At 37.9% G+C, this 13986-nt stretch overlaps 3 protein-coding genes across 6 annotated transcripts; 1 reads left to right on the forward strand and 2 right to left on the reverse strand.

The window, feature by feature from the left end:
* Positions 1–89: 89 nt before the first annotated feature.
* LOC100122316 (diamine acetyltransferase 2) lies at positions 90–2844 on the forward strand. The gene is made up of 4 exons (XM_001605868.5): positions 90–425; positions 514–565; positions 781–986; positions 1447–2844. The coding sequence occupies exons 1-4, from the start codon at positions 345–347 to the stop codon at positions 1609–1611; spliced, it is 504 nt and encodes a 167-aa protein (XP_001605918.1). The 5' UTR covers positions 90–344; the 3' UTR covers positions 1612–2844.
* On the reverse strand, positions 1954–13985 carry LOC100680102 (zinc finger protein 880). Of its 3 annotated transcripts, none has more exons than XM_016989950.3 (6): positions 4524–4880; positions 4088–4441; positions 3639–4008; positions 3114–3556; positions 2846–3033; positions 1954–2633 (listed from the first exon to the last, which is right to left on the reverse strand). In XM_016989950.3, the coding sequence occupies exons 2-6, from the start codon at positions 4400–4402 to the stop codon at positions 2417–2419; spliced, it is 1533 nt and encodes a 510-aa protein (XP_016845439.1). In that variant the 5' UTR covers positions 4403–4441; positions 4524–4880; the 3' UTR covers positions 1954–2416. The 3 variants fall into 3 exon arrangements, with proteins under 3 accessions (XP_016845439.1, XP_031786640.1, XP_016845440.1); XM_031930780.2 differs by lacking the exon at positions 4524–4880 and adding an exon at positions 13679–13985 and having other exon boundaries at positions 1966–2633; XM_016989951.3 differs by having other exon boundaries at positions 1966–2633; positions 4531–4880.
* Positions 5043–12633, reverse strand: LOC103317774 (zinc finger protein Dzip1). 2 transcript variants are annotated; one of them, XM_031930771.2, is made up of 10 exons: positions 9701–12633; positions 9478–9615; positions 8829–9190; positions 8396–8749; positions 8202–8327; positions 7027–8043; positions 6774–6960; positions 6060–6693; positions 5858–5978; positions 5043–5779 (listed from the first exon to the last, which is right to left on the reverse strand). In XM_031930771.2, the coding sequence occupies exons 2-10, from the start codon at positions 9596–9598 to the stop codon at positions 5510–5512; spliced, it is 3192 nt and encodes a 1063-aa protein (XP_031786631.1). In that variant the 5' UTR covers positions 9599–9615; positions 9701–12633; the 3' UTR covers positions 5043–5509. The 2 variants fall into 2 exon arrangements, with proteins under 2 accessions (XP_031786631.1, XP_031786632.1); XM_031930772.2 differs by having other exon boundaries at positions 9731–10090.
* Position 13986: the final 1 nt, after the last annotated feature.

Below are 13986 nucleotides of genomic sequence, written 5' to 3' on the forward strand. Positions count from 1 at the left end.
GATATATCTTATATAATTGAAAGACACTACAGCGTTGAGCGTGTGTGCATAGCCATTCAGAAAATCGGCGCGTCATAAATCTCCATATTGCGCGTTACGTAATGAGCCGCACACTCGCGAATGCGAATATATACTCGGCGAGTTGTGCGCGTCGGGGGATAAGGCATCTTATCCCTATCTTGTTTATATAGGCGCATTCCACGCTGCTGGCGCGTATGGTCTCGCGCCGCAAGCTCAGGTCGCGCGGGTTTAGTGTTGCTTAGTTATTCCTGTGTGCAAGGTAGTGGCAACGATTCTCTACTCTGTCTCTCTTGTTTTGTGTATACAAGTATTGTTGTTTTAACATGTCGTCGTCGGATTCGGCTTCTGTTACGATTCGCGAGGCGAGACGCGAGGATTGCCAGGCCATTATCAACCTGTCTAAGGTGCGTTTGATTTGTGTATATGATAAGCTTTTCGCAAACCTTGCTTCTATTTTTAATCGAGCGATTTTCTCTCTGTGTTCGTCTCCAGGAAATAGCGAATTTTCACAAACACTTTAACAGTCCTCAGGTTGACGTCAAAGGTGAGAAACGCTGAGTTTTCATTTTTTTTTCTTAATGGATTATGATATTTCGAATTTGCTGATAAGATACGCTTGTATGCTGACTTATATTAGTATATGTTGATTCACATTCTGCAAACACCTGTTCAAAAACAGACGCTAGACTTTTACTTTAGGATTAGATTGTATAAGCTTATGAAGGGGCTTCTGAGCATTTAGCTGGTTTGTCATTGTAGTGTTGGAGAGAGATACCTTTGATGTTGCCAATCCGAATATGGGCTTCTTTGTTGCTGTGATTGATAATGTTGTGATCGGTTACTGTCATTATTATTACACGTACACCATCAGGCTGGGGAAGAATATGTGCCTTCAGGACCTCTACGTGCAAGAGAAGTTTCGCAATCATCGTGTTGGTGATAAACTTATGCATGCACTTGCTAAGGTGAGTTCTTTAAAAAATGTGCATACATGATGGCGTACCAGGAAAAATATTCTTTATTCTAATTTTAGTGATTTATTCAAGAAATTTTCTCTTCAATTAAAGATGAAAGATATCAATAGTTAATTTGATAAGAGTAAAAGAAAAAAATAAACAAATGTACTAGTAAAGTGATCATAAAGTGATGTCACTCGCCAACTAAATTTATCAAGTCACCTAATAGGAGACTTGATAACTTTACGGTCTGTTGCAATTAAGTTAGCTAACTAACTGATTCAAAGTTAAGATCATAAACAGTCTGTAATCTTATTATGGAGTCATAAAAAGCATTTCTATTACTACATGAGAACCACTGTAAATTCTAGTGTTCCAACAGAAGTCATTAAAATAAATCTCAACACATTATCTCCACTTGGATTGACAACTCAATTATTGCAACTAATTGAATCTTTTTTTCTTGCAGAAAGCTGTAGACGAGAAGATTGGAAAAATGGAATTTGTGGTCACTGATTGGAATCCTGCCAAAAACTTTTACAAAAAGAGAGGTGCCACTGACTACACCGAAAAAGAAGACTTTCATTTGTACCAATTTGACAGGGCTTCCATTGAGAAAATGGCATCAACATGATGAATCAGCCTCTTAAGTGCAAAACCGTCAATTAAACTACTTGAGGCGGCAGTTTTAGGCTCGGAGTAACTTTTATGCGAAATGCAACTTAATTTTCGGCAATGATTAATCATGCTGTGCACTACAGTGATGCAGATGTTTAGCTACTGTAGAGTCGTTGTGCCAAGTACATAATTTTTAAGATCACGATCGCGAGTGGTCATAAAAAATGAGGGTTACATTCTCTAAGAATAACAAAAATATATTTTTAAGACAATCAAAGAAATATATTGTTATATCTTTATATTAGAATGAAATTATACTAAAAGAAATAATAAAGTTTATATACACTTTTGTAAATAATCAAGAGCTAAATACAGTTTAAACAGCTGTATATTTATATTTGAGATAGTTTATTTTGTATCACACTGTTGATATATAAAAACTGCTTAGGAATCATATTTCCTGTCTTATACAAATATATTAGGTATACACATCATTGAGAAGATATATCTCTTTGTAAAAAATATAAAAAGCCAAAGTGCGATTATATGTAAAAAGAAAACCGTAGATCCTTACAATAAGGCAATCAATGGCGTTAGTTAACGATTATTGTTCGTTATTATTTTTACAGTATAAAATACATTATTTCCGTAAAAAATTCTTATAAAACTACTTTTTCACGAGCCATTTGAGTATAACAATTTCAAGTGCTTGGATTCTAACTGATAATCTCTATTATTTGATTGTTACTTAGTAAGATCGCAATAATAAATATTAAAATGTTTTGCAAAAAATCATCATTACTCATTAGTATTATTTACTTTCAGTCTTTAGTTAGGCTCTGCCATACCTCGTTAACACAGGTCTCCAGTAAATCGACTGCGTTCACGGCAGCAGCGTAGCCTTCGTTTGTCGATTTTGAATCGACAACGTCTACGGTGTGTCCCAGCCATTTGTCATTTTTTCCGTTTGTCTCGTGCTTTTTGAGATGCTCATCGTACGTTTGCTTCTTGGGAAAGTTAACGTCGCACTGCTCGCATCTGTAAATTTGATTTCAAATATTTTTTTTGTCGTACACATGCGTTTGATTGATTTACAATAGAATTATTCACGATAATGAAAATGCTGTATAAATTTGTTTTACGAAAATCAGTAGATATGTACAGGGAATAGTCAGACAACAAATCTATAGCAGTTACTAGTAAAATTGTTGGGATTTGATTTGAAAAATACAACAAATTAGAAAGCTTACTTGTACTGATTTTTCTTTGTTTCCTTGGCAATAATTTGCTCCGGATCGTGGATCTTTTTGTGTGCTAACAAATTGTAACGCTCTGCAAAACTCTTGTCACAAAATTCACAAGAGTATGGTTTTTCTCCCGTGTGTGCCCGCATATGCCTTTTCAAATGCGACGTCGACAGCAACGAAAGATCGCATACCTGATCATAGGAAATAAATTAAAGTCCGTATAGCATTGGTTAAAAAAACGCAGTCGTATTAAATAAACATCGAAACTTACATGACACTTGTGAGACTTTATTCCAGTATGAGAAAGTACATGCATATTGTAACTGGTATGATGTACGAATCTCTTTCCACACAACTCGCATTGATACGGAGTCTCGCCTGTGTGTATGGGCATGTGTCTCTGCAGTGCTCCTTTTTGTGTAAAGCATTTGTCACAGTGACTGCATTTAAAGGGACTCACACCATTGTGCATACCCACGTGAATCTCTAAGGCATTTTTGTGCTTGTAAGCTTTACCACATTTTTCACACATATAAGGACGTTGGTTCGAGTGTGAATTTACATGCGTCTTCAGCTCACTGGAGGTACGCCATTTCTTGTTGCACATAGGACAGGTGTGCTTTAGTGGTTTCTGGCTAGAATTGGATATCACACTTGATTTCCATGCCTTTGTTTTTAGTGGAAGACTTTCTGGCAGGTGTGAGGAATTTGTACCTGTGATTTAAGATTTTTTTTTTTTTTGATTCATGAATTTATTCACACTATCCTTTTAGATAACACATTTGATGTAACTTACTGTTATTGATATTGGTATTGATAATGGTAGTGTTCTGTAAATTGGTAGCATCCCCCATACTTTGGCATTCTCCTTTACTTTGGTCTTCAACATTATTTTGAATAATTTCATCAGAAAATATAGGAATATCATCTATCAAACTAGCTGATTCAGTTGTAATATTTTGTACAACTTCATTGGAAATTCTTCTAGGACTTATCATATGAGATTCAAGGATACTTTTGGTTTCTACTTTGACAGGTATCACGGTGTCAGTTACAGTTTGATTTGTAATGCTGCTTAATGAGCTGAAGTCTTTTTTTAACAGATGCTCAGCAACTAATACTTTGGATTCTTTATTTTGATTCATTCCTTCGCTTTCAGGGTAATTCTGTGGATCATAGAAATACATAATGCAACAATAAATTAAAAATCTAAAGTAGCTTTGCAATGTTTTTTAGCCTAGATACCTTGATTTTCTCATATTCTAAGGAATTATCACTTATTGCCTTGTTATTGACATTAGGATTAAAAACCTTAAAAATTTCTTCCTGGATATTGGTAACTTTTTGTTGTGCTTGTTCAAGCATACCAAACAGATTGTGGCATTGTAAACATATGTAAGAGCTGCGCAAGTCGGAGGACGATAGTTTAAGTATTTTTTGTATGAAATTGGCCAAAGTTTCCCCAGTGTGAGGGAGTGTAACGTAGAAAATATTTGTGCGGTAGTCAATGTTTGAATTGCAAACAAGGCAAAACGATTTAGAATCATCTGTTAAAGCCATTTTGTGATAGTGACACGTTCTTCTTAATACTTCATTGACCTAAAATTTACAAGATGTCATAAAATAAATATTAAGTAAATATCAATTTTCCGACTGAAAAAAATAACAATGTCAATATAACCTCTTACAGTTGCGAAGTAATCATCATCGATTTACTTTTATAAAAAGAAATCTTTTTTTCGTCTTAGAAAGACAATTACTCGAGTAAGAAAGTAAATATGTTGGGGACATATTTAAACTAAAAATAATAATATAAACAAACGCTAAATTGACACTAAAAAAATGCCATCATCCCTCTCAGCGAGAAAAATCATATATATTCAACTGGATGACCGCCATGTTTTTTGCGGCGTTACGCCGTTGCGCGGGCGTCAATGAGGATTTCGCGCGAAAATCAAACTTGTCAAATTGCACAAATATAGTACATTTGAAAAATATAAATATAAACTGAGACAATAAAAATTTCGTTTGGTTAAATAAAAATGTATATTTATTTTATTTATTAATTATTAATAGTAATATATAATTATTTTATATACTATTAAATACTGTTTCTTATTTTTTAAAACAAAATTTTCAAATTATGCATTACATTATACATTATATAAGAAGTCGATATTAGTAATACATCTTGTACACGTAGTTTTCTTGGACGGATAATACATGGCAACACTGTTAGTACATATATGTTATTAGCAGTCAGTTCCTCTTTTTCTACTCACAGGTATACGAAGATAACAATGAATGTACAGAAGATAGCAGATGTGATAATTCTCTCAGTAGGTGTGCGTCTCTTTAACCTGCGTAGATCGTTAAGTTTTACAGTAATCTTACAAGCGAGTGTTAGTTGGACAAGTGAAAAACGTCGATAAAGATAAATCACTGTAGCAGCGCTATGGTAATATTGAATAGAAATCATTTTAGCTATAAAAAAAGCTAAACGAATTATTTAAATTACGTTAGAGCCAACGCTTTGAGATCAATTCTACCAGTCCGTAAATTAACACGATATGCGAGTCGATATGTTCTTAGAATATCTAAAAATTAATAATACTGGAAAAACTATTGCTTGAATAGCGAAATTCGTCTAGTTTTGAGCATTTGAGTTTACTTAATAGCTAATAAATCGTCTATGTCCATATCCAGGTCGGAATCTTTGGTTTCGAACATATGCCTGCGAGGAGCAGGTCGAGGCACTGGAATAGTACTGCTTCTAGGTTTGGGCTCGATATGACTAGACGGACTCGACAGCATAGAGCTGGGCATGTCCGTGGAGCTTTGGTGCATCATTTCGGGTCTATCGTTGCTGGAGGAAAACGTCTTTGCCGAGAACATCGCCTCTATGGAACCGGCGGGTTTTTTGCGCGATGCTTCTAACTGAAGGTCAGAAAATAATTTTATAGTTCTTTTTCATCGCGCAACTTTTTTTATATTTATAGATAACGATTGTGATACCTTTTCTTGAATTTTTCTGGAGATTTCGGCGATCTTTTCGCTCTGTGATGTCTTCAGCTGTATATTTTCGGTGCTAGCATTTTTTTCTTTCACAGTTATCTTTTCTTTCTCATCAGAGAGACTGAAACGTATTGAAATCTTTAATTATAGCTCTGCATTATACATACATACTAGTAATGACTTTTAATGAAATAACACAAACCTCGAAATATTCCAATCGCTGTCATTCCCCTCCTTCTTTCCATTACTCTCTTCTACTAGAAATTCTCCAACAGATTTCGTCGCAGTCGACTCTCTATCAGGACTATACTCCTTTTCCAGGTCAAAAAGCACCTTCTTTTTCACCAAAGTATTCATAGTCCCATTTGTCGACTTCAAAACGCTTTTGTTATTCTTTGGTGAGGCTAAAGCCCACAGTGCATCCTGCTTAGTTACGTGTCCGTCGGAGTCGTTGTAAGTGTCCTGCAGGATATTTTTCACATTTCTGGACGGCGTGGATGTGACTTTGGTGCTGGCCATGTCCAGTTTCGGAGAGTCATCGATGTCCCTCATAAATTCCTCAATGCTCTGGTACGAGCGTTGCAGGAGCTTTGTGCGTTTAGGCGTTTCCGTCACCTGTTGGCGAACGGTTTCCTCGACGTGGAGGCCGGATTTCGGCCTGGAGGGTGGCTCGTCTCGTTTTTGTTTTAGAGCTGACTCGAGTCTCGTTTGCCGCTTTATCTCTTGGATGTCTTGTTGTGTTGGTTTCTTTGGTAGTAACTCCAAGCTGAACCGTCGCTTTGGTTGTGGCTCTCTAGGCGTTGAGTTCTTGGAGCTCATGACTGGCGTTGAAGTTTCTACAGCAGAAATAATATTTGATATCAAAGTGGAAAATGCACGTGTTTATTAAGAATTGTACAAGTAGGGGGAATTTTACCGTTGCCTTTTTGAACTTTGAATTCGTTGAGTGCTTTCAAAGCTTTCGACTTGACATTTTTCATTGCTTTATTCAGAAACGACTTCTTTTCAAGTTCGAATCTCTTCGGTGATTTTTGGTTGACAGATATTCTCCTGGTCACTTCTTCAAGAATCTTTTTCCTAATCTGTCCATATTTGGGGAATTTCTGAAAAATAAATTAACTTTACAAATGAGTATACAGATGCACTTCATAAAAAAGCGACTTTCTTACCTTGGAAGAAATGTTCTGATGATGTCCAATGCTCTCCATCTTCTGTCTGAAAGTCGCCGCGGGTATCCCATCCCATTCAGGGTCAATTCCTAAGTCCCTCAGTTTACCTTCGAAATTCTCCTGCAAATCTTGCCTCACAGTTTCCAGCGATATCGTGGACGAGCGTCTCCTCGTATTCTGATATTCTCTCTGGACCTTAACAGGTTTCAATTCAGTTTCCGATGGCGCCTCATCGTTGGTGCTTTCGGTATGAGTCGCGGATGACTCGCTCGTCTCCTCGTCGCTATCCCCATCCGACTCTGTTTCGGATGCAGTAGCAGTAGTTTCGTCGCTGTTATCAGACTCGTCGAGAGAAGAGTATTTGTTACCCGCTTTGGTGATTTTTCTGTGAGTAACTTTCTCGGGCTTCTTTTCCTTGTACTTCGATAGATTGGATTCCTTGGCTATCTCTTCTCGGCTCTTTGTTTTTTTCGGCTCCTCGGGCTTCTTTGTCGACAATAGCCTCACGTAGCTCTGATTAGATTTCAATATACTGGGAGACTTGTCATCTCCCTTTTTGGTATACTTCTTATTAACTTCCGCGTTTGATTCGCTGTCCAGCGTATCCTCGGTCAGACTTTCCATTCTCTGCTTATGATACTTGGGAACGTCAGAGACATTCTCCACAGTTCTCTTATTATTATGACTATCTAGTGATCCTTTCGTTGAATTATCCAGTTGCTCGTTTTGCACCCTCTTGTTATTTTGGCTATCCAACATTCCTTTCGTTAAATTATTCAGCTGCTCGCTTTGTGCGTTGAGTAGTTTTGATTGATCCAATGACTGCTTTTCCAGAAAGCTGACCTTCTCCTCGTACTCGGACTTCATGTGGTTGGCGGACTCTTGGGTAAGTTTCAGCTGAGTGAATAGATTCTCGATGTCGTTGCGGTGCTGGTTCTCTAGCTGGTCGATTTTGGCCTTCCAGTAGTCCTCCTGCTTGACTAGTTTACTTTGTACTTCGTTTGCGTTTGACGTCAGCTGGAAAAATATTTTATTCATTTATTTTATGTACTCACCGACGAGCCATAATTGGCATACGTGTATCATTGATTGTTTCAGACACTTTACTATTTTTAAGCGATAATCAATACGGTCGCAAAATTTACAGTACTTAAAATCGATTTTAAAAAACTCACATGCTCCTGTAATTGATTTTTCAGTCTCTGAATTTCATTCTCCTGCTGATTAACCAGCTCTTTTATACTCTCGTGATTGATCTCATTGTCCTGCGAGTTGAAGTTGTTGTCCTTCCTTTTGATATTCTAAAAGTGCAAACGAGTCATAAGACACCGAAACTCTTAACACTGCAAAACATTACAAAAATACTCACTCTGATCTCAGTGAAAAGCATAGCCTTCAAATTACTGATCTCCTCTTGGTATCTCCTGTACTGATCATCGTGCAACGAGTCTCCTTCTTCAAGTGAACTCAACATTCGTTCCCGCTTAGACGCTTCATTCTGGGCTATCATCTTGCTAGATTCATTGCGAATGACGCGTTCGGTTTGATTCAATCGTTCTTTTAACGTTTTGATTTCGTTGTGCAATTTTTCCGTCTCGGCTCGATACTCCTCGTGAACTGGCTGCTGAGAGGATTGGACCAATTCCGAGAGGTTTGAGTGGCGGCGCATCACATGGGCGTTTGCGAAGGAGGACGAGAGGAATGCCTTTGGGCAGTGTGGGCACTGAAATTTTCAATAAATTTTGTATTATTTAAGAAAACAAAGTAGAGTTTCAAGTAAAAATGAGGAAACCAATTGTCACCTTGTGAAGTTCCCCATGTGAATCAGACTTGAAATCAGCAGCTTTGCTCTTTTCCTTGAGTTTCTCTTTCATCTCCTTGACTGTATCTTGAAGTCTGACAACTTCTTCTTTGAACTTGACATTATCTTCTATTTTGTACTTCAGTTCCTCCTTCAAAATGACAACACTCTGGTCTAGATATTGCTTGCAATAAAGAAGGTACTCGACAGCCAACTGAGCCAAGCGAAAGAGTTTAACAAAATTGGGATCTAAGATCTTGACATCATACTCGCTCTCGAGATAGTAATCGATAACATTGTTGACATTCTCGTCCACTGTTTGAAAATCACGTTCTCTTATAACTCGATCTATATCTATTGAACCTGAAAATATCAAGAGTATGATTAGCAGATTGATAAATCACACGGCTTTTTAGATATAGTACAATAATCAGCAATTCATAAGGACCCATCGACTCCATCATTTTATTAAAGAAAGTCTTTTTATTATCACTGTGACAGGTGAGCGTCAACAATTTTCCAACTGCACTAATAGAACAACCGTCGCTTGCAATTGTGCCTCACAGCACACGTGTTTCAAGACTTTGAGATAAGCAACATCCTTGTTAGCGTTTTATATTCTTATCATTAGACACAGCGATAACACTTACTAATGCGATTCCAGTCGACTCGAACTCTAGCCGTATGCATATTGAAGTAGAACCCAGACTCCCTGGCAAGTTTGGGAAAGTCATGGCACCAGTTGGTACCAGCTCTGAAGGAAAATGCCATGTTGTTCCTGCTACAACCTGGACAAAAAACACATAATCTCTGTATTATGCTGCACTTTTGCCTCGAAGCAATCCAGAGCAAAATTACGTATTCGTGACTAACCTTTTCCATGAATAACTGCTGATCACATACCTCATTTCCATAATTCCAACCGATAAACTTCCTGCTCTGCAATAATCATGCTCGGCTTAAATAACTGGGATTTCCCGATTAACCTGACACGGCGATAACTTTTGTAAAACGTCACAACCACCGCATTTTCGCCATATTTCTGTTTTTTTGGGATGTTTACGCCGTATAGCTAACTATTGCGTTTCATAGTGAAGAGAGCACCTGCCGCGCGTAGGCCGTCACCTGCGTCGTCGTCAAGAAAAAAATCGATCGACGCGGCCGGCTGTTTTCCGTCACCTGCGCGTCGTCGGCACCGCATGTTGTATACACATGGTATATATACATGACACGAACTATATATTTATAGAGTGATGTTCGAGTCTTTTTTTCCCAGATAACAACGTGTCGGCACAGAGACGTCCCCGTGACGGCACGAGAAGGCGGCATCCACGACAGCACGTGACGTCCAGCTGCCGCAGCACAGAGACGGCACGTGACGGCACGGCGAGACAGCACGACGTGCCGTCTCTGTGCCGTCTCTGTGCCAGCAGAAAACGCTACCGGCGGGGAGCGATTTTATCGCATATAAAAATAACGCTAAATAAAAATTAGTTAGAACGCATAACTAAGCATCTACATCATAAATAATTAATAAATTTTGTTATATAGTATAAAAAAAATTTTATGTAAGAAAAAAAAATCTGCCGGGTGTAGGGCTGGAACTCACGATCTTTGGATCAGAAGTCCGAAGCTCTAGCCTCTGAGCCACAACTCTTCTTACAATTTGATGCACAATTGCACCTAATAATCATCGCTAATAATTAGAATTATGTAATAAAATAATGTTTAAATGTAATTCGGTTTGGAGAGAATAAAAAAAGTAATAAATGTATGCTCTTTACTAATTAAAGTCCATAATTATTAATAATGCAACATTCTGAGCACGCGGCACGCGTGCTGTCGCTGTGCAGTCTCTGTGCCGTCGCGTACAGACGCCCTAGGTCGAGACAGCAACTGGACGGCACAGTGACAGCACGACGTGCGGCACGTCAAGAGCATGCTCTGCAAAAAAACGCCCGCCAGATGTCCCCGCTTGATAGCACAGAGACGGCACACGGACAGCACGCCGTGCGGCACAACAAGTCTCGGTGGAGACAGCACGTGCTGTTATCTGGGTTGGTGTTATATGCGGGTATATACGTTTTGTTGGTCATTATAGAAGCACGTGGGAGAGAGGCGACGTTTGTTTACAAACAAAGGCCGAATTTTTAGGATCTATAGCAGACGAAATTAGTGGCGGGAATTTTAAAAGTGAATAGATCGATTTCGTTGTCTCTTTTATGTATATAGTATATATGCGTGTTCCGAGTATATTTAGCTTCGATAATGCGTTTTGCGAAACTGCACATAAGATATTGGCGCGTAACATTGACGGATAGTGCGCGCTTGGAATAAAAATTTCAAAAAATAAAGTATATAAGCGGGATGAGTAGCGGAAAAAGAATACCACTTTTATTCTATTTTTCAATCATTTTAAAATCTCGTAAAAACTTCGCTCCTAACGGAAAAGCGTACAATAACAGTATAGCATTACAACTGGTCATAGATAAGAGCAGAGTCAGTATTTAACGAAGAAAAAAAAAAAACGCCGACTCATCGTCCATCTGGACTTCGAAAATTGCGTCATGGTATCAAGCATATCCGCAGATCCGTAGTGATACTTAACACACATCAAGCGTTACGCGCGTTAATAAATCAAGTTGTATTAGTTTTCCTTGGAGCGAATTGAGCTTGATTGAGTTCAATGGATTTGAGTCGCGTCTCGCGAGACGTTTGTAAGCTTTGCTGAAGTTGAGCTTTTTAGCTTGATTTTCGAGGCTGGGATTTTTTTAAAGAATGAAAACCATGAAAGGTCTATAAATAAACTGTCAAATAAAACGAAGCGTTCGATGGCTTTTGAGGATGTCAGGGCCGGTCTTTGGTAGTGCTTTTCGTGAAAAGCTCACAATAAGGGTTACGTTGATCGAAGGTCTCGTTAAAGTATATAGGCGCGGTAAACGTTCATTTCCACGAGTCATGTAATCGGAGTTTTATGCAATAGAAACGCGAAACTTAGCAATTTCGCCTTTTTTTCCATTTAGATTTGATGCATAAGAGAAATCAACGGCGAAATGGAACTATAAAATATTTCGGAAATTATGTTCTCCTGATAAATGAATTTCTTGCACCGCAAATAGCGTTACGTCATTTTCGTCACCTTATCGAGTGTATAATGTCATCGACGCGCGATAATGACACCTGTCGTGCAATTGAAGCGCCGTATACACGCGAAGAGACGACGCGAGGTTATTAATGTGTGAGCTTGAGCGAGTACCTCAAAGATAACAGGCGTCACCGAACACATCGAATTCCAAAGCTCGTATCCGTTTCACAGTCGACGCGATGGTTGTTTTACAATTGTATACAAGCGATTGAAAAAACATTTTTTTGCGTATTAATCTAAATATAGATTTTTTTTGTTTGCTATTAGCTAATCTAATTATGACCTCGATTCTAGCGATGATTATAATCGTAAAGTTTATCATATTATACGATAAGGGTATAAGCATCGTAAAAGCGTCTCGTGAATTTCTGGCATTTAAAACTCGACATTCGTAATATATAAGGAGAGCAAACATGCGTTTGAAGAGAGCTTGTTAATCACAACGTGTATGATGTTGCCTTTTTCATGAAAAAAATCGTAAACCGTTGTTATACGGGTATATAGACACACGTTTGTAAAATGCTGTGTTTACAGTTCTTATCTGAATTAAAATGCGAAAAATGTATATCTTACTAAATCAAAATGCAGATATATCGTTAAAGGAAACTGAGATTCATTCGAAAGTATAACGGGTGACTCGGCGAAATACCTAAGCCAAAAAAAAAAGTGTGTTGTGCGATAAATTCGAACTTTTTTGCTATATAGTTTATCTGCTGCGCTTTTCGAATTCTTTCGATGCTTCGCAATTTTTCTTTGATCTATAGCAGTAGTCACAAGCCTTAACGACTAGGTCATTAAAAGCTAATCACATAGTACGTTCATTTGCAGAAGTTCTCCTATTTGACTACTACTTTTAACGACTCTTTTTACGGATAATTAATCACCACCTACTCACCAAGCGATACCTGATTGATTTTCACGATGAATGAATAATCTGCATCAGTCGCACGATCCATTGATAAATAAGTCACGTACGCACACGTTCACGATTAATCAAGCGTATCCGAATTGGATAAATTTTTTTTTTATCTCGAGCGTAACGTAAAGTTCAATCATTGCTTGAATAATTATACGTGATCGTGAAAATGCAGACGTTAAACTAGAGCAAAAAGCGTTTGTGTATGCAAATTTTCGCGAGTTTTCCTCGTTTCTATACGGAGAATTGCACTTTTGCTTTTTTTTTCGATGCTTCGAAAAAACTTTGGATGTATAAGGCTGCTTTTTTTTTTTCGTTATTCGCAGTGATTCAGAGAACCTCAATTGGGAATCACGAATTTCGGATTGGAGATGTGATGCGTGGGTGTCATGTATTCAACATCATCTAGCCACAATATATGCACATTTTTCGAGTAGGCGCAATGAACTCTCGTGACTCGTTATTATTCGCATCAGTCATATATTCTGAGCTAAAAATAAAATGACGTAGTCTTTTGGTTGCTTTCATTTAACAAATCAATAATTTGGATAATGGCGTATAATGCGTGTTCACAGCTTTAGGCTTAAATTTTTTTTTGCAGCAGCAACAATATTTTTTTACCAACATGTCATATATATACCTGCATTCGAATTATAGGCTCTAATAGCAAAAAACAACCTCAAAATTGTCGACATGCATATTCGCAAAATATCGGCTCGACATTCAGTCCACACGATTATCAAGTAGTATTTTTTAAGGATCTTGATATTCATAAACAAAAATTACTTACGCACTGCAGGCTATTACTTATTCTTCAATCCATCCGCTCGCATAGCCATATAACGTTTCAATCTCATCACAGATTCAAGTCACTCCGCACCTCTTCTCACAGTTCTCACAAAGAAACACTCGCATAAATACATAATATAACCCCATACACTTATACCGCGCATATTATACACATAATCAGTCATCGCCAGTAAGTTCAACAGCTGTGTCTATATATAACACACCCACTAGCATCATCCCTCCTTCGCTGTACACCACATTGTTTCGCGTCCGCGTGCAATATTCTCAGCGACAAGCCAACTGCAGACT

This window comes from Nasonia vitripennis, chromosome 4 (genome assembly GCF_009193385.2).
Source record: "Nasonia vitripennis strain AsymCx chromosome 4, Nvit_psr_1.1, whole genome shotgun sequence".
Classification (NCBI taxonomy): domain Eukaryota; kingdom Metazoa; phylum Arthropoda; class Insecta; order Hymenoptera; family Pteromalidae; genus Nasonia; species Nasonia vitripennis.